The sequence below is a fragment of the Lutra lutra genome, chromosome 11 (assembly GCF_902655055.1).
Source record: "Lutra lutra chromosome 11, mLutLut1.2, whole genome shotgun sequence".
Classification (NCBI taxonomy): Eukaryota; Metazoa; Chordata; class Mammalia; order Carnivora; family Mustelidae; genus Lutra; species Lutra lutra.
Genome location: NC_062288.1, coordinates 22,928,615 through 22,951,028, shown reverse-complemented (window position 1 = coordinate 22,951,028; position 22,414 = coordinate 22,928,615). Strand labels below are relative to the sequence as shown.

Below are 22,414 nucleotides of genomic sequence, written 5' to 3'. Positions count from 1 at the left end.
ACCCTATTTATCTTTAGATAGTGAGATTGTTAGAAGCCTGAAGGCCTTCTTTTGTCACAGGCTTCTTCTTCTTTTTTTTTTTTTTTAAGATTTATTTATTTTTTTAGAGCAAGAACACAAGAGCACAAAGGGGGTGGGGCAGAGGGAGAGGGAGAGGGAGTCAGATGCAGACTCGGCACTGAGCATGGAGCCTGACCTGGGGCTCAGTCTTAGGACTTGAGATCACCACCCTGAGATCGTGACCTGAGCCTGAACTGAGAGTCGGATGCTACACCACTGTGGCACCCATTTCTTTTCTTAAGTGACTTACAATAATGGGAAATTACTCACAAATAATCTGATGACTTATTGGAATTTAGTCCAACTGAAAAATAGGTATTGTGCGCTCACTGGGAGTTCGTTGTTAACAATAAAGGTAGTTCTGCTGGTGCAAAATATGGTCCCTGCCTGCACTAATTTTCTTCAGATTAAAACCCTAACAACGTTTTATTTAGCTTAGAGGTCGATGAGTAGGAGGAGAGTGTAAGAGCGGGTTTTCCCCCCTTCTCCGAAAGTGTCACCTCATTTGTGATGCTCACACGCATCTGACGGTTGATCGTCAGCTCTGTGATGATTTGCTGAGACACACTCTGTAAACGCATCTGTAAAGCAAGGTTGGAAGGTCCCCGATGATGCCAACATGCTCTCAATCTATAATACATGTGTCAGGGCCGGAGCGTGGCGTATTGCTGAGAGCCCAGGAGACTTCCCTTCATCCTGTCATCTGTGAAACAAGGTAATACAGGGACATTTTGGAAAACTTTAGAGTTCTGGAGGGCTTTGTTCTCTGCCCAGCACATCTGGCTCCTTTAGTCCCAGATGTCTGTGTCTATCCTGCTTTCCCCCATTGTCTGCTTCTGCCCATGTGAGACTTCACAGGCTCTCTAACCATTAACTTTCTTTCCAACGCAGAACAGCACCTTGGGGTAATGTTCCTTCTGGTGGGGTCTCCAAGGAGCAAATCAATACATAATAGGTCCTGATGTGCCTCGAAACTCATCCTCTGCTCTTCCAGCCCCCAGGGCCATGGGCCTCTAGGTGGGCATTGCCGCTGGCCACTTCTCTTCCACTGAATGTAAAACCGACGAGCAATACCTGAATTGAGATGGCAAGATTCTGGAAGAGCTTAAGACAAGATCAGAGCAGTTAACTAGCCTGCCAATTGCATAATAACCTGTCATCCTGCTCTGACAGACTGTTTGTGGGAAAGGAATTTTAGACTGGGAGCCAGAGAGGATGTAGGCTGAGTCCTGGTTCTGCCACCTCCTTCTTCCCTGCCTGTGGGCCGAACACCATCAGAGCCTGGGTTTCTGCTGTGAGATGTGCGTAGTCATTCCTTCCCCACCCTCTTCACAGGAATTTCACAAGGAACCCATAATAATATGCCCTCAAAGTGCTATTTAAATGATAAACTGCTAAATACATGGGAGATTTTCCTCAGAAAGAAATGAAAATTTTGAGTCTTGGTAAAAATGCATGTTGACATTCCTTTTATTCATTTGCCAAATATTTAGGAAGCACCTGCGATTGCTAGATACTGTGCCAGGAGATGGAGAATCAATAGTGAACAAAAATGCAGATATGATCCCTGCCATCCGGGAACTTCTTAGACTCATGCCAAAGAGAAAAAGTTATCACAAGAATTCATACCTTTACCAAGAAGTGGTCACAGCTGTGAACATGGGAAGAAAGGAGTGTTGAAGAGAGGTTCTTGGAGCCATGAGAGCTTCTAATCATGGGATTTGGCTTAGAAAGGTCCAGAAAGCCTTCCCTAAAGAAGTCACCCTGGAACCAAGATCTAAACAGTAGACTGGAGTTAACTTGGTGATTCAGGCAGGAAAGCAGGTTCAAAGGCCTTGTGGTGAGCCAGAGCCCAAGGGGTTTGAAGGACTGAGAGAAGGTTCCTGACCCTGGAAAGGAGAAAGGAAGGCGGGGGTGGGCATCCAGAGCAAGGTGAGGCTAGAAAGATGGATGGGGAACAGATTAAGGTTCTCTAAAGGATTTTCATTTTGTTCTTGCAAGCAGTAGGAAGCTGATTACAGGCATTTAAGTAGGGGAGCAACATGATCAGATTTATGCTTTAGAAAGATTTCTGTGACCACAGAGTGAAGGAACAGATGGAAAGAGGTTGATTGGCTATAGGGGCGCAGGCAGAGCCTGATGGTGGTCTGGACTCAGATGCATCATTGGAGATGAGAATGGAGGAATATTTAGGAAGTGATAACCACAAGACGTGAAATCAGTTTGAATTGCAATGGTACAAGTTATTGAGATTTGATATTGTACTTATTCTTGGACTCAGCAGTTAAAATCATGTCCCAGGGTAAATGGCAATATTTTCCTCATTAAGGCATTATGACAGATGAATTAGTTTTCCCCCCACTTGAATTTAATGATGATTTTCTTCCTCCAAGGCCTTTTTTTTTTCAGTTTTATTGAAGTATAATTGACAAATAGAATTGTTCATTGTGATTTGATATACACAGGGAAAGGATCCCTGCCATCTAGTTAATTAATACATTCATAGTTGTTAACACTGAATTGCGTAATTTTAATTTGCTAAGAGAATAGAACTTAAATGTTCATGCCACCCCCCAACTGCCAAAATGAACTACACTTGTCTAACACTGAGTAGGCACTGACACCACTGAGCACTCTTATATTTTCCCGTTAATACCATGACCCCATTTCATTTTCTATATATCTGTGAGAAAATAAATGAGCATGTTTACTTGAAACATGTAGCAAAATGACAAACCTAATACCTGTTGTAACTGCTGTGCCTTTGAAGTTTATCCCTGTCTTATTCATAACATTAATTGGAGAATTCTCCCATTAACTGAAGACACTTCACATGCTGTGCATTTTGAAAGGTCAAATCTGCAGAAGAATTTATTGTATTTCATTAAAGATGTCTCACTCAGCACTTACAATGATTAAAAAGAATAGTCTCCACTTTAAAGCAGAGTGGCAAATACATGGCCCACATGCCACCCTTCTGTCCTCCCAGTTCCATGTCTGGGATGCTAAATGATAAAGATGCCATTTCCTACTCAGCCTTTTGAGATTCGTCCTCGACACGGCACTCCTGGCAGTCAGTGGATCAAAGCTGGCATGAGAGTCAAAACTCATTTGCCATCCCCACTTTAACATGATGTAAATCCTTCATTCCCCAAAATTATCACTGTAAGTGCAAACTTATGTAGGTTTTCCTCCCGCCACAGATACAGTTTGCTTGTTTTTGTCTAAAAGATCTGCTACTTTGTATCTTGTCCAGTCACCTGATAATAGGCAGCTGTGGAGCTTTCAAGCAAACCCACAGAGTCCTGCCTCACACACCAGAGTCTCTCTCTTTTTTTTTTTAATTTAATTTATTTATTTGATAGACACAGACTGCAAGTAGTCAGAGAGGCAGGCAGGGAGAGAGGAGGAAGCAGGCTCCCTGCTGACCAGAGAGCCCGAAGTGGGGCTTGATCCCAGAACCCTGAGACCATGACCTGAGCTGAAGGCAGAGGCTTTAACCCACTGAGCCACCCAGGCGCCCCCACACTGGAGTCTCTTATCCTCTGAGAACTTCCTCTGGCCCTGCAGATGCTTCCTCGGCCTTATTCAGGGACAGCCCAGAAACATGGGAGAATTATGAGGAGCAATCCTTATCCCCCACCAGGGCAAAGAGAGTTAGAGGATAAACGCCCAGGCCTCGCTGCCCCGCAGTCTGAAGGTTCTGATGTGTGTTCCTTACGGTTTCTCAGAAGATCCACAGAGGGACATGGTCCGGGGGCCACACAGTGATTAGTTCCTCATTGGTGTGTTTCACTTCCCTGATTCACTTCCTTCTTCATTCGTGCTTCCTAGACCACTCAAGTCGCCATCTCAGGGTCTGCTTTTGAGAGAACGCAAACCGAAGCAGCATCTTTGGTCTTCACTTTATGTAAAACATTGATGTGTTGTTGGTGAAGTTCTTCCTGATGACTCATGTACTGAGATACGGGCTGTGACTCTCGGCTCCATGGTGGGATGTGTTAGAACCATCTTCCCTTTCTCTGTGGGGAGTCCCACAGGAGAACCTAAAGGATAAGAAGGGGGGGGGGTGAGAAAAAAACAAACTCTATTGCACCAAGAATTCCCACCACAGAGCAAATTTATTTTTATCTCTGGTCTGTGATTTTGATTGAAAAATACATTCTGGGGCAATCCTGTAATGATATTTGTTCTTGATCTCCACCAGCTGTGTGCCTAAGTGATGCTAATCCGGGATGCCAGGACCTTAAAATGAAGATTTATTTCAAGCCTTAACTGGTTAAGTTAGTCAAGACAGGAAATAAGCAAATGGTAGTTCTGCCTATATATCAGACCTTCGTTCATAAACAGTGTGCATATTATGTATATATGACATATAAACAAGAGATAAAATTGTTCTTTACATTAACAGACTAATATTTAAAATGACATCAGGTCAAAAACATCTGTGTGTTTCTCCCAGCATCCCAGTAAAGCACTAAAAAGATATAGAAAATGTCAAGATTCACAGATTCTAGCAATAAGATTGCTTAGGTATTGCTTTATAAGGCAGGGACAGTTGTGTCTAAACACCCTCCCCACCCAGGATGCCTGGGTGGCTCAGTCGGTTAAGCATCTGCCCTCAGCTCTGGTCATGATCCCAGGATCCTGGGATTGAGTCCTACGTTGGGCTCTCTGTTCAGCGGAGAGATTGCTTCTCCCTCTGCCCCTCCCCCCTGCTGGTGCTCTTTCTGTCCCTCTCTCTCTCTCTCTCTCTGACAAATAGATAAATAAAATATTTAAAAATAAGTAAATAAACCTCCCCCCACTGAATAATCCCTCAATTTCTTTCTCCCACTACTCTCTTTTAACCAATTCTGAAGTCCCGAATCCCAAAGCACAGCATAACAGAAAGTAGAAAAAAGAGGGCAGTGACACATCATTGCCTGGGGCAGGTGGCACTATTACACAGCACCCTGGAGGGAGGCAGAGCTAGACAGGGCCTGGGGGTGGTAGATAGAGACCATCTCTCTACCATAGATAGAGATTTTTTTTTTTTTTAAATGATAGATCCATCTACCATAGAGATTTTTTTTACAACACAAGTGTTTCTCCCTAAAATAAGCACATAAGATCAGGAAATTGTGCCCTACGGTCCAGCAGAGCTATAGGACAGTCACCAATGGAAGTCTGGCTGCGCATTGTGCGTGTGTTCACTGTTGTGGGAGATCCAAAGCAGGTGTGGTGTCACACAGTCACTCACATGGGCATAATGGAGTTCATGAGCCTGCATCTGGGTAAATCTTCCCTTTTTGAATGAATGGAAGTTCTAAAAGTCAGCATGGGGCTATAACAAAATAATTAAGCATGTAAGAAAGGGATCATTATAATTAGCCTTAAAGATTAAGAGGAACAGCATGACACAGAAACAGATTTACTGCGGAAAACAGAAGAAATTGAGAAAACGGGCTTGGAATCATCAGGTGCTAGAAGATGTAGCATTTTAAAAACAACAGAAATGGGTGGAGCAGGCTGAACTGCGAAAAATCAAGCAGAGTAATGCTTGACCGAGTGAAAAGGTCATAATAAACACATCTGGGAGCTTGGAATTACCTCTGAATACTAAAACGTTGATTTGAGTTAGTAAATGGTGAAATTGGTCCTGCAAGCAATCCGTGATGTAGAGACCAACAGGAGGAAGTCTCCAGATACCGGGCAGGTCTCCAGCTGTGTTCCGTCTCAGCCGCAGTCCCCATCACCACACTGTTACCAGCTACACTGCTCTTGACATGGAGTCTCGGATCCAAGGCCAACTCTACCTTTGTCAGACTTACCAGAGAAGGGGGAAAGGAAGTGAAGTGTGAACCAAAAGCTTTGCTTATAACCCCTTGGAAGAAAGGGAGGGGCGTGACCTACTTCTGATACATGTTAACGGACAAAGAAAGAGATACTGAAAAAATGAAGCAGTCAAGATCAAATCTACTACTAGAATATCTTTGATTTACATGTGCATGTGAATCACCTGGGTGGTCAAATTACAGATCTGTTTCACTGGGTCTGGGGTCTGAGAGTTCACATTTCTATAAAGCCTCCAGTTACCAAATCTGGAGGAGAAAGACTTAAAAGAGAAAACCTGAAGCAAATGCAGTCCCTATATTCCGGGATGAATTAAAACAAATCACACCTAAGTATATTCTAATAATTCATGGAGAATTTAAAAGGATAAAGAAAAGTTATAGTTATGCATATAAGAAAATGAAAAGTTAATTGCAAATAAAAAAAAATTGAGTGGATCCAGGACTGTCCTCAGCATTACTAAATGTCAGAGAACAATAGAAAAAAATCCCAGAGTTTGAAAGAAAGAAATTGTGGTATCAAAATTCATTAATGTAACTAGAAAGTGCTTAGAAAAGATGCTACATATTTAGGGTTTCTTTTTTTTTTTTTTAAGATTTTTAAATTTATTTATTTTCAGAGGGAGACATAGCAGTGAGAGAGGGAACTGGAGCAGGGGGAGTGGGAGAGGGAGAAGCAGGCTTCCCACTGAGCAAGGAGCCCCGATTCGGGGCTCAGTCCCAGAATCCTGGGATCACGATCTGAGTGGAAGGCAGACACTTAACAACTGAGCCACCCAGGCTCCCTGTATTTAGGGTTTCTATTTGCTGCTACAGTAATGACTGCAAACGTAGTGGCTTAAAGCAACATAGATTTACTGTCTGATAGCGCGATAGCTCAGAAACCCAACATGTGTCTCACTGGGTTAAAATCAGCATGGAAGCATTCTTTTATGGGATCTCTAGGGGGAAATATATTTCCTTGTCTTCTCCAGTTTCAGTTTCTAAAGACCTCCTGTATTCCACGGCCAGTGGCCTTTTTCCTGTCTTCAAAGCCACTGGCAGGTTGAGCCCTCCTCACCCCACCATCTCTCTCCATCTGCAGCCAGGGAGGTTCTCCATTTTTAAGGACTTAGGTGATTGGATTGGGCCCACCCAGATAATCCAAGATACTCTCCCAGCCTCAAGGTCTTAGTTTCCTGCGTGTGAAGTAATAGATACACGTAATAGATACACGGGTCTCAAGGGTTAAGGTATAGACCCATTGAAGAGACCACTGTTTTAACTATGACATCAAATATGCTGTTTCTGAAAAATTTGAGGATACATGCTAACAGAGGACCAAAATTCAAAATCCAAAAATGGAGAAATAGTGGAATAAAATGAATTGTGATGAGCATTAAAAAGTTTATTGGTTAAGTCTAAGTAACCATTATATAAATAGTTACAGGAAAGTGCAAAGCTAGAAACAATTCATAAAGAATAATTATAATATAATCATTATAAACTGAGGGTATAGTTTATACTGGAGTATAAGGACTGTTGAGTGAGGTCAGTGTGGACTACCTTACTCCTCTAGCCAAGACCAGTTGGACCTTGAGGGAAAACTAATCAGATGAGAACAATGGTTTGCTTTGTTTAAGGCAAAAAAAAACAAAAAAAAAAAAACAAAAAAAAACCTGTTTAATGCAAATCAAAGCAAGCCATACTCCACATAGCAAAAGATGGCTTAAAAGAACTTAAAAGGAAGCTTAAAAGAGCAAAAAGCCTAAATAAAACAACTAAGAAATTAATATGCATCTGTTGTGACAATAAATTATAGAACACCTTTCTGAAAAACAGATCTCTAATTTGTAGAAAAATAATTTAAAATGCATCAAAAGCACTAAATGGAACTGTGCAGCATTTTATATCGATAACATCTAAAGTGCATTATGAAGTTCTCACTAAAATAATACCTGTTATTATCTTTACTTTGCTGCCGATAAGAAATCGGGGCCGTAGAGAGATTAGGGGATTGCTCACACTCACTCCACTGTGAGCCACTGAGCAGACCCAGGGTCTCACTCACAGCCCAGGAGTCCATCCTGGTAGCAGATGCTGTTCTGCGTACACATGAGATGACATTACTAGTGAGAGACGGAGCTGAGTCTGGAACCCAAGTCCGTTTTATCCCATGTCGTGTGCGCATAACTTCTCTGCTATACTGCCTCAGAATTGTTTTTCTCTTTACGTCTTTGCCTCATCCCCTTAACACAGGTTATTTTTGTTCTATCCTCCAGTCTACCTGCATGACCAGAACCCCTACCAACCCTTCATTGATTTTGCCACTTTCAGCCACTGTGAATTCTTCCATCCAGTCCCTTCCCCTGCCCCTCTACCCCCTGCACTGACGCATGCACCCCCAACCCCACAGAATAGACCCTAGGGAATTTCACAGACACACATACATACACACATGTGTGCAGACACATGCACACACACGATCTTCTCCAGCCTCTTGATGAGGGCTTGAATGCTTCTTCTCTGTCAAGGTCAATTCCTCCTTCTGTTCTCTAGATCCCATCCTCTCTCCTCATGAAATAATTTCACCAATTAGCCCCTTTCCTCCTGAGTCTTTAGACTATCTCTGTTCAGATACCTTCTCATCTGAATGTAAGCATGCTTTCCCCAAATCTTCCTCTGGTGGGAGTAGGGGTGAGACCACCATGACATTATCCCTTCAACCCCATAGCCGTTTCCTGTTCCACTTCCCCCTTCCCATTCATTCAAATGCACTGAAATCTGATTTCTGCCCTCTTATAGGAATTAAATTGCTTCAACAGAGGACACCAGTGACCCTCCCATTTGACGGTCCACTTAAAACCTTGTTTTATGAGTATTTCCATTTATTACGTCTTGACACTTTCTCTTTTCTTGGCTCTCTGTTACTTCCCAGGCACTTCATTCATTCTTTTCCATACCCTAAGGAGGTTCCATTCATGCTGCACAGTATTTTAAGTTTAACCCGATACATTATGTCTCTTATTCTGAGCCTTCTACCAATCACCAGACAACACAGCCCACCACCAACAACTTCTTCACCTGAACCCAAACTCTCAAAGGCACCTCATACTCATTGCACTATACTCCACTCCCAGAAGCCTCTTTTCCTGAACTTTAGCTAATGACACCATCATTATCCAGGTTCTGAAGCTACACGTCATAATAGATTTCATCTCCTCCTTTATATCATCCTCCATCCCCCACAAATCTCCATGCCTCATCCATTTTCCTAAGTATCTTAAAATTCTGTCTCTTTCGTTCTCCCTCCTCACACACCCTTCACTACTGTGATCAGTTCATTCAGATGTGTCTAGTGAAGTATCTACTATGTGTCAGGTATTGTGTAAAATACTAGGGATACATTGTGAGCAAAACAAATTTTATCCCACCCCTGATGGAATTTATACTCTAGCTGGGGAGATGGGCATTAAACTAATAATTTCACAACTATAATTACATGAATACAATTTCATAAATATGGGAAAACTACAGTATGCAATGAAAAATTATAATAGAGGGCACCTGGGTGGCTCAGGGGATTAAGCCTCTGCCTTCAGTTCCCTCATGATCTCAGGGTCCTGGGATGGAGCCCTGCATCGGGCTCTCTGCTCAACAGGGAGCCTGCTTCCCCTGCTCTCTCTGCCTGCCTCTCTGCCTACTAGTGACCTCTCTCTCTCTCTGTCAAATAAATAAATAAAATCTTTTTAAAAAGATTTTTAAAAATCTTTTTTAAGGCTTTTTTTTATAAGGAAAAAAAAAGAAAAACTATAATAGCTTTGATTTAAAAATAAAAGATCAGGGGGCACTTGTGTGGCTCCATTGGTTAAGTGTCTGACTTTGGCTCAGGTCATGATCATGGGGTCCTGGGATCAAGCCCCGAATCAGGGTCTGTGCTCAGCAGGGAGTCTGCTTGAGGATTCTTTTTTTTTTTTTTTTTAAAGATTTTATTTATTTATCTGACAGAGAGAGATCACAAGTAGGCAGAGAGGCAGGCAGAGAGAGAGGAGGAAGCAGGCTCCCTGCTGAGCAGAGAGCCCGATGCGGGGCTCGATCCCAGGACCCTGAGATCATGACCTGAGCCGAAGGCAGCGGCTTAACCCACTGAGCCACCCAGGCGCCCCATGCTTGAGGATTCTTTCTCTCCTTCTTCTTCTTCTACCCTTCCCCCTGCTCATTCATTCTCTCTGTCAAATAAATAAATAAATCTTAAAAAAAAAAATATATATATATATATATATATATATATATATAGTCAGGGACATCTTCTGTGAGGAGGTGTTCTTTAAGCTGACACCCAAGGAGAGTTAGAGGTAGCTGTGTGGAGGGTGAGAAAAGGTGGGCAAATGAAGGAGCCTGTGCAAAGTCCCTGTGGTTAGAAAAGTCTGACTTATTCAAATCCTGTGAGTGAAGGGGAATGACCCATGAGGCCTCTGGGGAATAGTAAGTGGGGACCTACTAATAGGTTTTATGTTTTATCCTAAATTCAGGGGGAAATCCATTGAGGGATTTTAAGCATAATCAGATCCTGTGATGACAGCAAATTTGTTGTTGTTTTGATTTAGGCAGTAGATGATGGTGAGTACGGATTACAGCGGAGGCCATGGACATGGAAACAAGTGCACCTGAAATAGATTTGGGAGGTGAAATCGGATTTGGTGAAAAGGAAGTGGGGGAGAGGGAGACATTAAGAATGACTTTCAGGCCCCTGTCTTTAAAACTCAGGAGGCAAGTGAAAATTTACCAAAATGAGGAGAAGATTTGGGGGAAATGATCAAAGGTTCCACTTTCACTATGTTGAATTTATGGTGTTTGTGAGACACCACAGCTCAATAAATATTTAATGTTGACATAAAGTGAAACAGACATTTAATCTTTCTGAAACTACTTCAAGATGTTTCTAAACAGGTTTCTCAAAAAAAAAATACGTGATGCTATATATTCATCGTTTTCAAACAATTATTACTCTCAGAATTGAAACTTTCTATTTGTGAGTATTGCTACCCTTCCACATTTTCTTTGCCAACTGTTTACAGCATGCTGTAAACAGACAGAGCAGTTTATCTCTTTACCGCTCTTGGTTCTGTTCAGAACATTTAAAAAAAAAAAAAACCCTTTGTAATTTTTAATATGTTCTGTGAGCTCACCCCACTCTGAGTTTTAGCCTCCCTGACACAGTTCTTCCTCTTTCCCTGCAGGCCTTAATTCCTGTTTGAGGCTATTCACCTGGCTGCTTTATTCTGAACACATTCTTTATGTAGCAGAGTTTATCAGAAGACAACATGTGCAGACTTATCCTTTCTAGATACTCATTGGGATTACTTTAAATGATCAGACTGCTCTCTCCATAAAGAACAAAGCCAGGGGGAAAAATGCTATTCGAAAACAGCTTCATGGTGTTTGTGAGAAAAACACTTTCATTTAAAAGATGCAGAAAGGATCCTTTTTTAAAGCCTTGTAGAGTGAGCCTCAGCTTACCACATAAAACAGATTCTGGCCAAAGATGGTGACCAGTTTGGGTTCTTCTCTGTAAACGGAGTATTGTGCTTGGCTAAAAGTTGGTGACAGGAGATCTGGGTACCACCAGCAGAGTGTACCTTCCATACTTGTGTAAAGGAAAGGTGTGGGGAAGTTTTTGGCCCAAGTCACTTTCATTAAGAAAAAAATGCCCCTTTCTGACTTCGAATAGCTTAAACAGATTATCTAAAGGAACTGCAGAGTTTAACTCATTTAACGAATTTTAATAAGACATACATGAATCAGTTAAAACCCAGGAAGAAAGTGAATAACACTGAACTACATTTAATGGAAATTAGTGCTTTACCCTGCTGGCTCACATGTACCAAAGGCTGAATTTTTGACGGAAAATTTGCCAGACTGCGGGGATAATGAGAGGATCCTTAAGTTAAAGATTAACTTTATTAGTGGTATTTTTTTCCCTCAAATTAGCCCTAACAGGAGATTCTAAAAACCTTGGGGCATTTTTCCCCCTTTGGGAAACTTCAAAAAAATGATTACCTCTTTTGGAAGACTTTCTAACAGTCTTTGAAATATTTTCAGAAATGTAGTAAGAACATGAGTGTTCTTTCTTGCCTCTAATCCTTTGTGAGAAAGGATAACTTTAGAGGTAGAAGGGGCTGTGTGGGTGTCCAGGTGAGTTTCCTGTCCTCCAGCAGGACACCACAGAAACTGTGAAAAAGAAATTCTCTTTCATACTCTTTTATCCTCTCTCACACTCACGCGATATGCACATACTTCTGCTTTTCTTCTCTTCCCTCTTCTATGGCTTTCTTTTTCTTTTCTTTTTTTTAAATAATGGTGAAATAGACATAAAATGTGTCACGTTAGTCACATGTAAGGGGACAGGTTCAGTAGTGCTAAGTACGTTCACACTGTTGTATCTTCCTTCTTTTTTAAGCAAAATAGAACACAGCTCTTAATAAACCAGAGCGGGACATCTGCGGTGAAACAGGTTTTTATTTCAAAGTGCCTCCTACTTCTTTTCTATCGCTTAAAGAAAAAGAGAAATATAAAACATTTCCCCTGCATCTCTATCATTTTTAGTAACTGCAGAATTCCCTATAAAATACATGAAACTGCAATGATAATCTTCAAAACCAGAGTCATATGTTGTACAAAGTACTTCAGTTGAAGGGGAACCCATTTCACATTCTGCAAATGGAAGTTCAGTCTATCAAATGGACTATAGAGGCATATTGAAAGATTTAGTTCTGTTTGGGGAAATTTCTAGAAATCTGGGGGAAAAAATTGCTTTGGCATTATTCCAAATTAAAGATACCATCATGGAACTCTCTGATCTAAGTCACTCTTCATTGTGTTTTGATCTCTTATGCAAAGTGGGGTGATTTTAAAATTTCATCATGTTGTTGCTGTGTGAAAATAGATAAAATAAAAAATCTTACCCAACCACTTACAAATGCACACTAGAACAGGGCTCTCCTTCAGAACTACTGTGACTATATTGATAGTTTTTAATTCTAGATATCATGTGTCAGAAGCAGGTTTTGAAAAGAGCCGCTTTGTGGAACCTTCCTCTTGATACCAGGCAATGTTGCCAACCAGTCACCAAGCAATCGGAAAATGGTCTTTTGTGATGCTCACATTGGCCACAGAGTTCTGCATCCCATGAGGGGAGGCCTCTGTCAAGGCTGATGATGGACAGACAACCAACAGAAGCCAATAATCTGCATAGCAAATGGAATGTTCTGCCGTTCCTCTAAAGCAAAAGTCCTAACAATAAAACATTGGAGGGGGTGCAGGAAAAGGAAATATTAAATAATTTCTGGGTCTCTTGCTTCATTGAATGGGGTATTACCTACAGTAGATATTACGATTGTGTTTTTGTTTTTAAATGGACTTACATAAAATGTTCTCCTGATAAGGTGTTCAGATTTAGCAAATAAAAAATAGAGAATTCCAGGGGTGCCTGGGTGGCTCAGTTCATTAAGGGTCTAACCTTGATAAGGTCATGATCTCGGGATTGTGAGATTAAGTTCCACACTGGGTGTGGAGCCTACTTGACAGTCTCTCTCTCTCTCTCTCCACCCTTCCCCACCCCACTCCCATGTGCACTCTCTCTCAGACAGAATTCCCATTTAAATTGAATTTCAGATGAAGAGCAAAAATTTTTTTTTAAGATTTTATTTATTCATTTGACAGACAGAGTTCACAAGTAGGCAGATAGGCAGGCAGAGAGAGAGGGAGGATGCAGGCTCCCTGCTGAGCAGAGAGCCAGATGTGGGTCTCAGTCCCAGGACCCTGAGATCAGGACTTGAGCCGAAGGCAGAGGCTTAACCCATTGAGCTACCCAGGTGCCCCCCAATTTTTTTTTTTTGTATGAGTATATCCTATATAACATATATCTCATGTAATATACAGGACATATTATACTAAAAAAAAATCATTCATTCTCTATCTGAAATTCCAATTTAACTGAGCATATTGTATCTTATCTGATAGCCATCTTCCTGTAGTTTACTGAAAGTTGTATTTATTGATATGTAGAATTCAGTTCAAGTTTCAGTATGAAATCACTTTTGTCTTTGGTTTTCAAGGACTGAAATTTCTTGTATAAGCTCTTTGTGCTGGGCTTCTGTTTTTCTGCCCATCTCACTGTGCTTTCAGGAGCAGAATGAAAAATTTACTTTAGTTTTATGTCTAATGAAGACAGATTTTAGAAATCTAATAACGCTTTGAGCTTCATAGTAAATATATCTAAATTTTCTCATTAGCTCCATCTAAATTTTCCCATTTTTTCTTTTTTTTCCCCCCTTTTAGGTCCCTACTTAAGGTTTGTTAGATTATAACTATACCTTAAGATCTTTCACTTTGTTCCTCAGAGTAAGGATTAAATAATTATGTTTCCATTTGTGCATACAAACACGTACCAATAAATGATTAATATGGAAAAGATGGGTCATTATAAAGAAATTTGATTCCCAAAAGAGAATATAATATACTGCTTTCTGTAGAAGTAGGGGAAATAAAGTCCAGAAATAAACTAAAACGTAAAGATGATGTTACTATCATTTTAAAGAAATACTCTTTTTCTATGAATTAGGTTCACAGCTCTTAAAGATTAAGAAAAAGTTATCTAGAGCCTTGTTCTGTTTCCTTATGGAGAGTGGTGGTGGGAAACCCGAAACTCATACTTTGAGCAGACCAAACTTAACTTACTTCTATCTCCAACTAGAATGATTCCAGAAAAAGAAAAATTACAGAAATAAGGATTTTAAAGTTTTTCCTTTATTTTTATTTTTTTATATAACATTAATTAGGATAAACTTGGTTTCCAAGAGCAGCCATCCTACAAAAAAAAATATTGTACATTTGTAATATATAATAGTTTGGTCCACACTATTCTAGCATTTCTGTAGCTCTTCCAATGGAGTTGAACAGAAAGTTGGACTTTAATCATCTAGAAAACTTGACTTTCTGGCTTATTCAAACCAAATCAAGTATATCCAAGATAGGAGTTTTCTATTTATCTTCATTTAAATGTCTATAGCATAATTGATAATTTGCCAAAGAAACACAGAGGGCCACATAAGTTATTCCTATTTGGGGAGATCTATCCTGATACTATTTCTTACTACCCAAAATTAGTTACTGCCTAGCAACCAGCCTCTTTTTGACAATGTCTCAGAAAGGCTAAGGATGGCTTCAGACTGAAGGCTTTGTGGCACAACTCAGTGTTAGAAATATTCCAGAAACTGCCATAATAGGAGCAGGACAGGGTTTCTGGGTCACACCAATGGTCTGGGGTCAGACTAAATGAAACAGCCTTAAAAGAATGGGGAGCCAAAGTACCACAGATGAAAGGTGGTCATGGTAAATATCCCTCTCTCCTTGTCAGATCTTGACCAGTGGCCCTCTTATGCCATTTTAGTTCTGACACCAGAACTACTGAGAGGTCAGATGATTACACATTTTCCGGATGAGGAATAATCATCTTTTAGCATAATGTCCCACGCAGAGACGAGAGCTCTGTAACAGAGTGACCATTTTTTTTTTAAGATTTATTTATTTATTTGACAGAGAGAGAAATCACAAGTAGGCAGAAGTAGGCAGAGAGGCAGGCAGAGAGGGAGAAGCAGGCTCCCTGCTGGGCAGAGAGCCCAATGTGGGGCTTGATCCCAGGACCCTGGGATCATGACCTGAGCCGAAGGCAGAGGCTTAACCCACTGAGCCTCCCAGGCGCCCCCAGAGTGACCATTTTTAATACGTTTGTATCAAAGTCTAAAAACTCCCATCACCTTACTAAAATAAAACAGTAAATACTCCATTCCAGTGCTCCAGGAAGAAGGTGATGATGCAAAGAAAGCAGAGGAAATAATTGAATGTTTTGACATTGTGAGACTGTACAAATGACATCTTTTGCAGAAGACCTGTTGCTGGCAATTCCATACATCAACAAATAAATTTTATCCTTCACTGAAACTAATGGTTAATTGGCCAATAGGTTACAATTTATTTTTATTTTATTTTATTTTTACTGTAGACTTAGCAGTCAATTTGTTTTTATTGGCATTTTTACAAAGTCAAGGAGACAAATGTATTTATCTGTAACTTTCACTCTCAGCTGCTTCCAAAATAAGATGGGACTAGACCCTTCTAATTAAGTTATAATTGAACCACATGTCGAACAGAATTTTTTCATTAGTTGGAAAAATAAGAACTTACAGGATACGTAAGATGAGCTGATTCTTCTCATCTCCTTAGGTAGGATGGTTATTACACTTGAGCATTGCTTGAACTCTGGGTTCCAAAAAAAGCTGAGCAACCTGGTAGATTATATACCTTCCCTCTTTGCATAAAATGAAGAAGCATCAGGTCTTTACAACGTGCATTGAGGTACAGTTAGTCTTTATGCTGTGCCTGAGCAAGATTGCTTAAACATCTAGAGAAATGGGTGTCCCAATTTCTGCAGGTATTTCCTATAAATGGGCTACAGTTTTCAACTATTACCATTTTATAGGATCCCAGTTTTTAAGCATGATAAACACACAGTATGTGACTTATTTTTAATATTTCACTTCTATTGGGCATTTTTCAGATACCAACTAACATTAACATGAGCAAATTTGCTGTTTTGGCTTACCAGTGCCAGTACATGTCAGCCATCCCTCTCCCCTCCCCACCATTATTTTTAAGCTTGTTTTTATTACTTTAAAAAAAAAATTGATACCATGTGATGATAATAATAAAAGAAAAAAAGGAAAAGGAATTAATCTCTCTTTTGCTTTTCATTGTCTAAATGGTCATTTGGATTACAACAAAGACAGTCCAATCTGCATACCATTTGGGGTTTTTTTGTTTTGTTTTCTTGTTTTTGTTTTTTCTTTGCATACCATTTATGATCATAAATGTTGCTCAGTAAAATCAGAAAAAATAAAGCATGGCTTTGTTGATATATGAGTCATTCAATTAATAAGCAGTTTGAGCTACTTCTTCGTGCACAGTATTCCTGGCACTAGCATAATAAACAGATACCTGCTCAGAGAAGGTCTCCATGGGAGAACAGTCCCCAAAGAGTTATGCTTTTATACTAGAATCTGATTCATCATATGGGTACAGACATTATTTTTAAATTTAAGACTAATGAGCTCTTCTGTAAGCAGCCCAAAGTGATATCTGAAAATGGTTCGCTATTCACTTGACCCAGAAAACCTTATAAAATCATGCAAATCAAGAGGTTCAGATCTCCATATTCACTTTTTAAAACACACGTGAAACTGCCCAGACCATCAGGGGTATGCAGATCCGGAAAGCCACCAAGTATCTGAAAGACGTCACTTTTGCAGGGTTTGACATTCTGTGTCCACACTGGTGGAGTTGGTAGGTGTGCCCGGGCTGAACGGCAGGGCTGGACACGGGGTCGGTGAGCCAGAAAGAGCACTGAGTTTTTACTGCACATGCTTAATAATGCAGACAGTAATGCTGAACTGAAGGGTGTAGATGTAGATTCTCTGGTCATTGAGCACATACACGTGAACAAAGCCCCCAGATGTGGTGTGGAATTTACAGGGCTTGAGGCCACATTAACCAGACATGATGAGCCCCTCCCTGCTGTGTCCAGATGATCCTTCCCGAAAAAGAGCAGCCTGTTCCTAAACCAGAAAAGGAGGTTGCAAAGAAGAAAAAGATACCCCCAGAAAAGACTGAAGAAACAAAAACTTGTGGCCCAGGAGTAAATCCTGCATAAAATAAATGCAACTTAAAAAAAAAAAAAAAAAAAAAAAAAAAACAAGAAAAAATAAATGTAGGACTCAGAAGTCTTGTTGATTGCTTTTTAACCAGATAAAGAAGAATTCTGCTGTACACAAAGCAGAATTATTTTTTACTAAGCAAAGGTATTTACCTTGAAGAATTTAATTTCTGTCTATATTCTCTCTGTCCCTCTTCCCCTGCCCTCCCCTCACCCTGCCACCCTCCCCCATTTCCTACTATGGCCGGGACACAGAAATCCCTAAGGATGGCTCGGTATTAGATTTTGTAACGCAGCTGACCATTTGCCGTAGTTTACCTTCTCTGTGCCTCAGACTCCTCAGCCATCAAATAAGGACATGTTCTTAGAATAATTAACATAATTCCAGTGAAATGATTTGGGCTCCTTGAAGAAAACTGCAGCATATTTTGTCAGGCAATTAATATTAATGCAATCATCTGAATATCGTGCCACCCGTAAGTGGTAGCAGGTTATATTTTCAAAGTTCAAATATTGTTTTCTTTATTACAGGTTTCTTTTCTCCATGGAAAACTCCAAAGCCTGTAAGTTGGAATTATTATGCTTCCTTCTTTATTTCTAGTTATTATTGCAATCCCAGTAAATAAGAGTTAATTGGGTGACAGCAAAATCTCTTTTACCTCTGAGATTCTGTGGTGTCAGAAGCACAAATCCTGTGTCCCTTTGTCTTGTACTTGTCCCACAAATACAAAAATAGCATGTCTTCCTTTCCTGGAGAGGCAATTCTTCCTGTTTTTTTAATATACTTAGAAAATGGGCATTAGCACTATTCAATATGGCGTACTGTAGAAACCTTTTGTTTTCCCCCATCAGGAATAACTGTAGTCTTCATAATATGGAATTTTCAGACAAGATGCAAATTGTATTCCTAGAGGTCTGGACCTGCAAATTAAATCTGGTGCATAAGGAATTTAGCTTTGTATATATTTATATGTTTATATTCACATTTTTATGTATTTGCTAAATAATGCGTCTGTGAATATTGTAGAGACATACATATTCCACCAAACCTAGCAATCACTCAACTTCTGAACCTCCTTCAGAAGCTGGTGATCTCCACCATCACCTAAGCTCTCTGGGCGTAGTTCCCTCATGAATCGTGATGCCAATATAGGAGGCTGATGGATTTTAATCATCTTTCTGTGTGGCTAGGTTAGCCAAGTAGACTTTGCAAGTAGAAGTAATTTCTCCTTGCCATTAGATTGAAACTCATTACTGGCCAAGTCCCCAGAACTGACACTGGTTTTCTGGGATCCTGTTTCACGGTGGGCTAGATAGAATACCATGCCCTGCGTGGGATGTCTAAACCCAAAAGTAGAAGAGAACTATAGCGAAGTGATTCAAGTCAAAAACAAAACATGGGGAAATCACTTCTTGGGCCTACGTCTTTTCTTCCCTCTCACCCTGAGCAGCTCAGATGAAAGTGGCCCCAAGTCTGGCCAGTGAGTAGGGAATTCTGGCTTAACTTAGGCTTCTCCTGTTTCTTTTACGGAGGGAATATTTAACTGCTTGATTTTCTGTTTTTACAAAGGGAGGTAATATAATTTTGCATCCTTTTCAAGTCCATAACTGGCTTAATTAAATAACATAATGGTTTAAAGATGTGAAAGTGAAGTGCTACTGAGCCCTGTCATATGCCTGAGCTCCAGGTCTCTCTCAAAGAGACATAAGGAAACCAGGAGCTGGAGATAAGGGACTGATCTGTCAGAGCTGCAGAACCTCCTTATCAACCATGTCCTCCTTGAGGACTGTCTCATCTGGTCCACAGAGAAGATCAGATGGGCAAACTGGGCCCACGTGGGCTTAATAAACCATAGAGTGATGTGCATGGTTTGAAAAGAGGTGGTTTTAAAATGTTTAAAATGAAATTTGTTTATCTTGGCCAAAATACAAATAATTTCTTCCTTTCATCCCCAAAGTTAATCTTTGCTTCTGTGGTTATACACATCTTTATCTAATTTGACAAGGAACCTTGCAACTTCATCATGGTGCTACAATTATGCAATTTAGTGATTTCCTTATATGTACCACATTTACACAAATTATGCCATTTGGCATAATTACAGCATTTTCTGTCATTATGGTAATTACATCCATAGTCAATAATTCCCAAAAAGGTTTTATAGAACTCAATTTACAATTAATCCTGAACCCACATGTCCCTTCCAAAGCTAAGGCTTGGACTTTCAGGTTCTAGACTGAGGATATAGGACTGTCAATGTAATGTCCTCCATGTATCCGCCAGAAGCTCTTTAGACTAAGGATTGTAATGAGAAGCAGTATGATACACGTTTTGGGGCACAGGCTCTGAAGGCATACTGCCTGGGGTCAAACTTTGCTTCTTCTCTTTAGTATCTGTATGACCTTCAACTAGACACTTAAGTTGTCTGTATCTCAAGTTCTGTCTGTAAAATGGGAACAGTGATACTACCCCACTCATATGGCCATCATGAAGAGTCTCAGTCCATGTAAGTTGCTTAAAAGTGCCTCTAAAAATATATTGAGCTCAAAAGTATAAAGTACTGTCATCCTAGAAAGCAGACCCTCCATGCATAAAACCTCAATAAATTAGTGGCTCTATAAAATGAACATAGTTTACTGAAGCATTCATTGAAACAAATATATAAATATATACATACAGTGTATGGATTTATAGACACTTTCCTCTCGGAATTGACACCATCTGTAGTCAGGATGAGGAAATGTTATCCTGAGTGAGATCTCTCCTCCTCCTGGTCCTGTGTGACTTCCTAACCCTCTCTGTCCTGCTCATCTACATCTTAAGCTAATCTGCGTTGAGATAGTCATTTCCTTGGTAACAAGTTATATACTAATTGTAGTGAGTTCTCCTTCTCTCCCTCTGGAAGGGATCCAAGTTCATTCTTCAAGTACAGAATCAAACCAAATGCCTCTTCATATCCCAGCCCTGCCCTAAAACAGTGAGGGGGTGCATTTAGACTACACCAGCTTCTATAGAAAGCAAACAGTTTCTCAGCAGAGTACTTTGTGGGAGGTGGGACACTGCCTTATTCACAATCCCTCAACTCGTAGGGTGCCCCCTCGATGAGAAGGTGGTTCTGTCACGATTGGGTTTTCCTGCTTTATCGTTGGAGGTCCTGTTGTGGACTACGTGTCCACTCTGTCCGCTGACAGTTCAGTGACTCTACTTTCATACAGTCAGGCATTCATTCATTCATTCATTCACCAAGGCCTGAAGAGTTATAAGGTTTCTCCCAGACACTGAAAACAACCTCATTTCCACTTTTCCTTACCCTAGTGAGATGCCTAGGCTTGGACACCATGGCGACTATACAAGGCCCATTCAGAAGCCTGCGAGAGGGAAATGTCTGGCGGGAGTGCAACTCTAGACAGGCCAACATCAGGAAGACACTAGGTGAAGCAAGTGAGGCCCAAGGGTCTGGACGATGGGACAGGATCAGAATCTAGGGTGTTCAAGAAGGTTGAGAGGAACAAGTGAGTAGAGTGTCCCGGCTAGAATGCATAAGTCCAGAGACCACGTTGTCTAAGAAAGTAGAAATCAACAGAGTGCGCCCTGCAAAAGATGCTGTCAGATCAGCACACCAGCCCCAGTGAGCAAGGGGGAACCTCTGACCCCAGGGCAGGTGGTTTGCACCATGGTCTTCAGGGCTGAAGCCAACAAATAACTCGATCTGGGGGTGGGGAGCAAGTCTGCTTCTTTGGTAATTTCATGGGCACAGTGATTTTCTGCTCTACAGTCTTTTAAGAAAGGCTGACAGAGTGACTCAGGGGTTGATGAATGTCACAGCAAGATGTTGTGAATGCTTTACTAAGCATAAACCGGACTCTTGACTAATTCCCCCATTTCCGTGCTATAGGAATTGTAGAATTTGTCACTCTGCCCCAGTAACCTTCCCAACAGTGCCCAAAGCATTATTTGTTCTGTAGTTTTACGAATGTTTTTTTAGAAATACTAATATTTCACCTGAAGCATGTTTGCTCCAATGACTGCACATGAACAATACATATACTAGCAAGACCTATGTGGGTATCAGCTCCCCCTCAGCAGAAGATGAGAGAAAGCAATAGACATCAGCTGAAGCCCTCAGATGACAAGTGGAATTCTACAGCTACAAAGTCCACAAATCTAATTTATTTACTGTTTAGAAGTTAGAATCTTATGTTTGGAAACAGAAGGGAGAAAGTCACAGCCACAGTGTATCCACATAGTGCCTAAAGCCAGTCACTTTGAATGAAAAATCGAAAAAGAATATGACTTTACCCACAAATGTGGGTCTTCTCATCATAGCAAAAACACAGAGAGTGGATGACCAAAGAAACCCAGAATGACTTCCTAGATGAATTTTGCTATCAAATGAATTATGAGGTGCAGATTTTTACTAAATGGGAGCAAAAGGGCCACTGAGCAGAACATTAGCGAAAATTCTAAGCAAATTTGCCAGTTATTCCCCTCAATTTGTTATTGTGAAAAGCACTCCTGTCAGAGTTACTAATTGGGTTGACCTGGGGTCTCCTGCTGACAGCTACTGGACCTCTTTGCATTTTCCAGATTATGTTTCATATGAGGGACTTGAGCTTCCCTAGGGATTTTCCATCTTCATTAGGTATAGAAACTTTGTTTAAGTGAAATCTTGGTCAGTAGCCCATGCAGAAAACAAATAAAAGTGAAGCCAATTGTCTTAGTCCCTTCAGACTGCTGCACCATAGACTGGATGGCTTCTAAACAGTAGCA

The 22,414-nt window shown here is 40.6% G+C and overlaps 1 protein-coding gene across 3 annotated transcripts in view; it reads left to right on the top strand.

The window, feature by feature from the left end:
* The window catches only part of MAGI2 (membrane associated guanylate kinase, WW and PDZ domain containing 2), a 1,365,890-nt gene that overhangs the window by 1,155,201 nt on the left and 188,275 nt on the right, over positions 1–22,414 (top strand). For all 3 annotated transcript variants that reach the window (XM_047694173.1, XM_047694175.1, XM_047694174.1), the window contains one exon: positions 18,175–18,206. In XM_047694173.1, the coding sequence (XP_047550129.1) occupies positions 18,175–18,206 (32 nt within the window). The remainder of the gene's footprint in view (positions 1–18,174; positions 18,207–22,414) is intronic.